General features: G+C 44.8%; 1 protein-coding gene and 1 pseudogene across 1 annotated transcript; both read right to left on the reverse strand.

Moving 5' to 3' along the window:
* Positions 1–602: 602 nt before the first annotated feature.
* LOC148352850 (solute carrier family 22 member 4-like) lies at positions 603–8,358 on the reverse strand. The gene is made up of 11 exons (XM_088352642.1): positions 7,991–8,358; positions 7,447–7,614; positions 7,272–7,375; positions 7,045–7,199; positions 4,903–5,074; positions 4,655–4,781; positions 4,449–4,549; positions 4,155–4,369; positions 3,895–4,077; positions 1,879–2,014; positions 603–1,789 (listed from the first exon to the last, which is right to left on the reverse strand). Exons 1-11 carry the CDS (start codon positions 8,195–8,197, stop codon positions 1,699–1,701), a joined length of 1,659 nt encoding a protein of 552 aa, XP_088208768.1. The 5' UTR covers positions 8,198–8,358; the 3' UTR covers positions 603–1,698.
* LOC148352851 (U2 spliceosomal RNA) lies at positions 5,796–5,959 on the reverse strand (annotated as a pseudogene).
* Positions 8,359–8,451: the final 93 nt, after the last annotated feature.

Raw genomic sequence — 8,451 nt, forward strand, 5'->3', positions numbered from 1 at the left:
TCAGCACATCCAGACGCAGAAAGGCCCTGATGACGGAAGATGGCAGGCATTGTTTTGAGAAACGCTCTTCATTGTTTTGAGGAACCACAGACATCGGGACACTCGTCTCAGGGATTATGAAGCTCACGTTGGGCTTCATTGGCGCGCCCATGGGAGGAGCCGGCACACCATCTTGCGGGTAGACGTCGGCCGAGAAGGGAAAAGCTACAGGACTTCAGAAGGGGCTTCCCACATACGCCAGCGACACTAATTCGACTAATTTGGCCATTTTCGATGGAGTACACTTAGTTAAATTGTTAATGAAATTACATTGGCCCCCGTGTGAAAATGTCGGTTCTCTTGTTCATCTTTTCCATCAAGAAACGAGCGCGCATAAATTGTTGAGGTATGTAGCTTGTGTTTGGTTAATGATAACTAATTCGAACAATTTGGTAAACAGCACATTTTAATATTCAATTCCTAACAATACATTTCGGATTTGAAACAAAGCAACTTTTTATGGCTTATCTTTCATTTGTCACGGGTAAAATAAAAGACATACAAGAAACGCAACGAAACACACTCAGAGGGTCGTACTTCCAAGGAAGAAACCACGCTCCCCCTATGGCTAGAGACTCATTTATTAAAAAAACTTGGGCATTGAACAACACTTATGATTGGCTTACACAGAGTCACATGAATACAAGAAACAAATCTGATTGGTTTAGATAGAAATCACATGCTTAAATGAAGTGAATAATGCTGGTCGCTAGATGGCGTGTGAGCAGAATAAATGAGCAGTAAGGAAAGTGAAACTTTGGAACACAAAAAGGTACAGTGCGTCACTGAGAAGTCAAGGCAATAACAAAGGGAGGCAAACTCTTCCCCGCACTTCCCAGCAACCAAAGCAGAGGCCATCTTGATTACGAGTTAGCGGGCCCCAAGAGGATACAATTGTAAGCTCTTCCCCAGACCTTCCAGCACCAAAGCGAAGGCCATCTTGATTACTAGTTAGCGGGCCCCAAGAGGAAACAATTGTTGCAAGAATACAAACAGCACCTGGATATAATCTTTGGCTTCGTTAAGGAACTTTTAAAGATAAAATCATACAGAGGCACATTCAAACTATAATCAAACTATAATTTCCCTTACATGTCAATCCAGCAATTTTTTTTTAAAAAGTGGGGTGCGTTGTTTCAGGTGTCCTCAAAAACATAAAAGTAAAATATTTTCTTTAATATGTAGGCTATGTGTTAATAATGTCCAACTTAGTTAAAAAATCACTTCCATTTTTTTTCCCACCGCGCCTGTTTGCTTTTATCTTTCTTTTAGCAAAGCTGTTTGGGATGCAATACATTAGGTAGGAGGAATGGGGGAGGAGGGGACTGCTGCTCATCTCTGCAGATTTTTATTTTATTTCTATTTGTCAGTGTAGCATTAAAAATGTGAAAGTAAGAAAAGGCCTGTATCATATGTCAGTTTGCCAACCTAAACTCCAGAAAATAAGTTTATTCGGACATATCTAAGAATGGATGAGATGACTGAGGTCGCAATAGTGACACAAGTCAGGAGATGGTGGCAGAGAGCAACAATTTCCAAATTCCGTACAGCTTTTTAAACAGGACAGATTTGTGCTTTTCCTCAAGAAAAAAAGTTCTTGTGTGTCTTGTTGTGGTTCTAGATTAAACAAGATCAACAAAGTTTTTTTCTGAAGTTCCTTTAAAAGGATTCTGTCCAGATGATTTCCGGTTCAGACACATCGCAATTTTGTTTTTTGTCTCTGTCCGTGGACGAAGACGAGCACGGACACCTGAGAAGAAAATGCGTTGCCGGGACGATGACAATTAGGACGGCGCAAGAATAGAATTAAATGAATAAAAGAAAATTAATAAATGTCACCTGCGCATGGGCGCCATCTGCTGGACAGTGTCAGGCAGCGGCCGGGCAAAGGTCTCGGGCAGGAAGAGGCTGAGGGCCACACCCACAAAGGACAAAGTGGCCAATAAGATCCACGGAAGCAGTTTGTACCATGTGTCTGAAAGACCAAGAAAAGAAAAGATATTGATAATAAACTAAAATAAGTCAAAAACAGGATAACAATCAAAACAACAGTGCAGATAAAGGATTGTAGGAAGGTTAAAGTTAGCCTAGCTTCCTTCCTAGCTTCCTGGTTTGCTTTCTTGACTTCCTTTTCTTCCCTCACTTCCTTTTTGCTTCACCATCTTTGTACCCTACTTCCTTGTTTTCTTCTTTCCTCACTTCCTCGTTTCCATTATTGCTTTCCTTCCTCCTTCCTTGCTTGCTTGATTGCATGCAAGCTGACTTTATTTACTTACTTGCAATCTTGATTCCTAATTTTGCTTTATTTCTTCCTTGTTGCTTACTTTTTTCTTCCGTCCTGTCTTACTTCCTTTTTTGATCCTTACTGTGTTCCTTCCTCATTTTTCTTTCACTACTTCCCTTTTTGTTCCTTGCCATCTTCCTAACCTTGTTTTCTTCCTTCCTGGTTTCTTTTTTGCCTTCCAAGTGATCCCTTACTTACTTTCCTTCTTCCTTGCTTATTTTCTTCCTTTGTTTTCTTCCTTTCGCGCTTACCTTCTTACTTCTTTTCTTCCTTGCTTACTTTGTACTTCTCCATGTTCCTATTTGCTTGCTTGCAGTCTTCCTTCTTTACTTTGTTTCCTTCTTCCTTGCTTGACATAAAATCATCCACGCATTTTCCCCATAGAACTAATATTGCTTTCTGGTCTCCCGATGTCTAGCATTAAAAGTTTGCAGCTGGTTCAGAATGCGGCAGCTAGACTTTTGACTAAGACCAAAGTTTGAGCATATTACTCCTGTATTGGCCAACTTGCACTAGCTCCCAGTCCACTTAAGATGTGACTTAAAGGTTCTCTTATTAACATATAAATGTTTGCATGGGCTTGCACCCTCTTATCTCTCCGATTTGATTTCCCCCTATGTTCCTGCACGGAGTCTGCGCTCGGAAAATGCCGGTCTACTTGTGACTCCGAGAGCCAAGAAGCCTGCAGGCTCGAGAGCGTTCTCCATCCGGGCCCCGGTGTTATGGAACGCCCTGCCTCTGGAGATAAGATCTGCAACCTCAACGGAAGTTTTTAAATCGAGGCTTAAGACACACTTCTATTCCAAAGCATATGATTGATGCCCACGTCATATTCTGTTTTGTCCTGTCTTTTTCCGACGCCTGCCTGGCTGATACGAAGGAGAAGGATGATTTGGGATGGGTCAGCGGACCGGCGTCTGACCTGCAGCATGTCAACCCCTGAATTTACCGGCTGGCAGAGACGGGAGGCAGCGTCGTGGCCGTCATATACTTTCTGGACTGGTTTGCAGGCTGGGGGCGTCGTTGATGTCATGCACTTTCCGGACATTTTCAACATCTTACCTAATGTTTACTATTATGTGAACAGTAATGCTAACTGTGATTCACCCTGGTCAATCCTGGAAGGGGGATTACCACATGTGAGGTCCTTTCTTAAGGTTTCTCTTTTCTCCTCACACTGAGGTTTTTGAGTTGTTCCTTGCCCGCATGCTGGTTTAAGATCAGGTAATTGTGTAATTTTGTAATTGTAATCCTGTGCAGTCCTTTGAGACATTTTTGTGATTAAGGGCTATATAAATAAATTTGACTTGACTTGACTTGATATCAACCAAGACCCCGTGAAGATCTAATTGAGACCACAATAAACTAAGGGAAGGATGGACCCAAGACCTCACCGAAGACCACAATAGCGAAACTTAGCAGAAAACTCCCTTGAGCAGAGATCAGGACCTGAATAAGACTCGAGCTTGAAAAACATCTGATGGTTATCAAAAAGAAACAAGTCAAGACCTTAACAAAAACTACAGGAAAGTAATGAATATAGAAGAACTCCTCTTAGAAATGCAACCGACCTAGTTCCAGAATGTAGGGCGAAACCGCCGATCCCAGTCTGGAGAAGGTTGCGCAGGATGACAGCGCCGTGTTCCGGATGACAGTTGGGTAAAGTTCTCCGGTGTACGTGTACAAAACGCTCAGGCCAGACAGAACTCCGAACTTCCCCAGCAGCACCAGAACCAGGGTCAAGACCGGATAGGCTGCAGGGGGAGCCCACACCACAACGGCCCGTTAGTTCGCTCAAAAATTTTTCAGAACGGACTGTGCCGGACTTCACTCTGCACGGTGAACTGGACTAGAAGCAGTGCTAGCGCCCCCAGCAGGGAGAAGGCCACAAAGGCCGGATAACGAGGGAGATAGCGAGTAGTCAACCAGGTAACGAAATACGCCGGAATCTCGATGGCCGACATAAGGAAGTAGTTGAGGAAAGGGTTTCCCGACAGAGACGACATGTTGAAGGACATGCCGAAGTAGCTGACGTTCAGGGAGAACCTGAACTCAACGAGAAGGGGACCGAGTTGACTTTTAATTCTAGAAACAAAACGAAAAAAAATCCAGGACAAAAACCCACCAGACCATCCACAGGACCAGCGACATGTGACGAATGTTCCTGATCCGGAGCATGTCCACAAAATTCAACGAATCCGACTGGTCTGTGGATGGATTCCAGACCTGCTGAGACCCAGAGCAGACTGCGTGAAAACATGTTGAGGACCATAAACTCAGTTCAAGTTATGACTCCCTCAAAACCAGGTTCAGGTCTGTCTGCTTACTCACCTTGGGGTTCTTGAAGATGATTTGTGGAGCTTCCACGCGGTTCTCCCGAGCAGCTGATCTTAAGACATTTTCAGCTTGTCTCAAGCGTCCCCGAGAGACCAGCCACCGGGGGGACTCTGGAAGAAGCCTGTGACACACGAGAGCTTGGTAGTCTTGACTGAAAATCCAGGTTCACAGAGGTCTTGATGTAAAGTTTCTGTGTAGACTTGGATGCCAAAGAAGCATACAGCTTTAAGAGAGCAGCTCACCACCAAAGCGGCACACAGGCTAGACCAGGAAGCGCCAGAGTCAGTGCCAGGAGGCGCCATGTCCGGACCAGGTAGGCCACAGCGGGCAAAAGTAGCATGCCGACCACGTAAGCGAAAGGTAAACACAGATTGGAGAAGAGGACTCTGGTAGAACCCGTCAAAATCTCAGAGCCTGAAAATGTAGAAGCCGACTGTGGATTAAAAATAGTTGTTGCCTGCATGCAGTTTTTGGTACACCCAGTTTTTGTAATGACCCAAATTAAACTGAGGTCATGATCCTCTAAGATGTAAAATGCAAAGCTAGTATGGTGACCCAATACATTTTCTGGAATATTTTCAGTCTCAAGTCATGAACTACTGAAACCCGGTTTTAGGATTCCAATACAGTGGAACCTCGGTTTTCGAACGCCTCTCAGTTCGGACAAATCGGTGTTCGACCAAAATTTTTGAGAAATTCTTGCTTCGCTGTTCAGTCAAAAAAGCGGAGTTCGAACGCCGATAATGTGTGAGTGCGTACGCTAGGGTGCGATGCTGAGCGACATACGGGTGTTTTAGCCCCTTATTATGCCTCCGAAGAAGGTCGGTGCAAGCAGGACTGGTGAAAAAAGACAAGTTGTTCGTACAACTATTGCCTTTAAGAAAGACATAATAGCTAAATATGAAAGAGGTGTACGAATTTCCGATCTTGCTAGTGAATACAGCATGGCTAAATCTACTATCAGTACGGGGGGGTTTTGGGGTTTTTAAGGGTTATTGATCTATCTTTGTTATTTATTATCCATTATCCGTTATCGGTCAGTTCATTATATGCTACAAAGCCTAGGAGCCGGGACACTTACTTTCAGCCAAAAGGCTAAGCTAAGGTCCTAGCCCTAAAGCCTTGTTGCGATCATTGCGAATGCACCGTTCCCGGAGGTACTGCAATACCGGGCCGATGCGTGGAGTGGACAGAGCAAGCTCTTATTCCATCTCCGGAATGCAAAAATCAAAAGGCCAAGCTAACGACCTAGTATCTAAGGCCAAGCTAAGGACCTAGCATCAAAGGCCAAGCTAAGGTCCTAGCATTAAAGCCTTGCAAATAGCATGACCTAACCAACTCCTACCAGTACAGTTAGATTCCCACAGCCAGCATCAGTACGATAGTAAAGAATAAGGAGGCTGTGAAATTGAGTGATGCGGCTAAGGAAGTTAGCACTATAAGCAAGCAACTGCCGCAAGTTTTGGAAGAGGTTGAAAAACTTTTGATTTTTCTCTCCCCACCATCCACCACAAAGGTAAGAAATCCTATTCATAATCCTTTTTTTAAATTTTACACGTTCATGTTAGCATCATCTTTCGTACGGAAGATTACAATAACACGAACGTACGATTAGCCTGGGTTAGCTTTGTTTACGTAAAACATTCAGGGTGTTGGAACGGAGCTCCCTTTCCAATGAAGCGCTAGCCACTTTTTGTGGAGACCCGGGTGCTAGATGGCGTGTAAACGACCTGATTTTTTGTTTTTACACGTTCATGTTAGTGTTATCTTTCGTACAGAAGATTACGCTAACGCGAACGTACGATTAGCCTGGGTTAGCTTCATGTTTACGTTCATGCTAAACATTCAGGATGTTGGAACGGATTAAAACGATTTTACATTACTTTTAATGGGAAGAACGATTTCGGTGATTGAACAAATCGGTTTTCGAACAGGGTTCTGGAACGGATTATGGTCAAGAACAGAGGTTCCACTGTATCGTAAATTTATGATGCATTTGCTTCAACGTTAAAAATTAAAGGGATCCAACAGTTGAATAAGATTTGTCGTGCTCCAGATGGCCTTGCCATTGGTTGGGGGGTGGGGGATGTCTTGTTCAAGCAGCTCAACCTTTGACTGAGAGGAGCAATTTCAGTTTGTTAACCTGGATGTTGGAGTCAATTGTGGTAGCTTTTTTGCCCTGCGCTGGCTGTTTACACCCTTGATGTCTTGGATACACCTTCACGAGTTTGTGTTTGAATTGGATTATAATAAAGGGCAGATGTCGAAGCGCTGACCAGGACTTGAGCTGATCGCATCCCCACAGGCTGAAACTGACGTCTCGTGTGTATTATTCAAAGAAGTCAGGTGATAGAAATGACCCCTGAAAAACAGGAAGCACCAACCCAGAACAAATACCACCACGTAGCAACCGATTTGCCCCAGGCCAAGCATGAAGAAGAGCGTGGTGAAGACCTCCCAGGACGGTGCCAGAGCCAAGACACAGCTGGAGACGCTTAACATGACCACGGAAGCCAGAATGACCGGTTTCCGGCCCAACCTAAAGGGTTACAAACACCAAGTCCAGCGTGATTTTATTTTGCCCTATCCAGGACGATGAGCAGGTAGGTACCTATCTGAGATCTGGCCTGAAATGAAGCATCCGCAAAGTCCACCCAGGAAGTAAGCCAGCGTACTCAAAGGCACTTTCCACTGGTCCTCGCAAACCAGAAAAAACTGTAGAAACCACAAAAGCCACACTAGTACTGCAGGCTAAATGAAACGGGTAAATAAAGTAAGCGCCTGACTTCAGTGACTACAGTGGACTGGTAGTTCTCCTGGCTGAAGGTCCAGCCGTCCTTGCAGCCTTCCAGCGGCAGGTCTGAGACCTGGCTCAGGTTCTGGTTCCAGTCGCTGAGGTTCTGAGCCAGGTCCAGTCGAAAGCGGCTGCAGCTGCTCGGCACCCCGGAAAGCGGCTGAGCGGAAGAGGTAACGTTAATGTCCGACACGCGTGTCTCCAGATCGCTTCCAATTTGGTACAGGGTTCAATTCGGACTCAGGTGGACAATCATTTGCTAACTGGGGATTTGTTGTTCCCAGCACCTTATTACATTTTTAAGAGGCCCGATTTGTACTTGCTAAGGACAGAGCTTCCTCTGATGGAAACATTAATACATAAAGACCTTTAAAAAACTTTCAACTGTAATTAGGAAGTTCTTTTTGGACTTGCTGAGGCTAAATGTGCCACAAGTCAGTGGAATAGAACATTCGTCCCATTGATTTGGCACAAAAAAACAAGACTGGATCCAGGACCATTTAGAACCAATGTTTCAGATGAAGACCGGTTCTGACCTGAAGAGGGATGGCAGCTTGCAACCATTCCTGGCTGAGGTTCTTGAGTGGAAGGCGGCAGGTGTGCGGCGGAACAGCCAACAGGTAGAGGCTGGACATCAGGTTGTATCCTGAGGGGAGACCCCCCAGGCACAGGAGAAGGACCAGTCGCCTCTGGAAAGGGCCCCAAGACCCCAGAAAGGACACAGACTCCTCGTAGTCCTCCATGGCAAACTTCAGGCAAATCTACTGTTTGTGGACTGAGTTAACTTTTCTGGTGAAAAACAAGGCAATATTCGATGATGCGTTTCCTGGAGGACTTTGTTCCTTTGGCTTTCCTGCAAAGAATAAGATCACACATTCGTAGGATGCATTCTTTGATCCGGTACCGTCCGGTTTTTGATGACGCAATGCTATCGTTAGCATTACAATAGCAGTCGCTACGGCTTACTTAGGGCCACGATTTGGAATCGCTGAATTGA

This window comes from Urocampus carinirostris, chromosome 14 (genome assembly GCF_059441175.1).
Source record: "Urocampus carinirostris isolate Australia breed hairy pipefish chromosome 14, RoL_Ucar_1.0, whole genome shotgun sequence".
Lineage (NCBI taxonomy): Eukaryota > Metazoa > Chordata > Actinopteri > Syngnathiformes > Syngnathidae > Urocampus > Urocampus carinirostris.

Excerpts from the sequence above, each read along its gene's own strand:
- LOC148352850 (XM_088352642.1), bottom strand. The coding sequence starts at position 8,197 with ATGGAGGACTACGAGGAGTCTGTGTCCTTTCTGGGGTCTTGGGGCCCT. Across the intron at positions 7,615-7,990 it reads AAGCTGCCATCCCTCTTCAG|CCGCTTTCCGGGGTGCCGAG; the intron begins GTCAGAACCGGT and ends TCTTCCGCTCAG. Across the intron at positions 1,790-1,878 it reads CAGATGGCGCCCATGCGCAG|GTGTCCGTGCTCGTCTTCGT; the intron begins GTGACATTTATT and ends TTTTCTTCTCAG.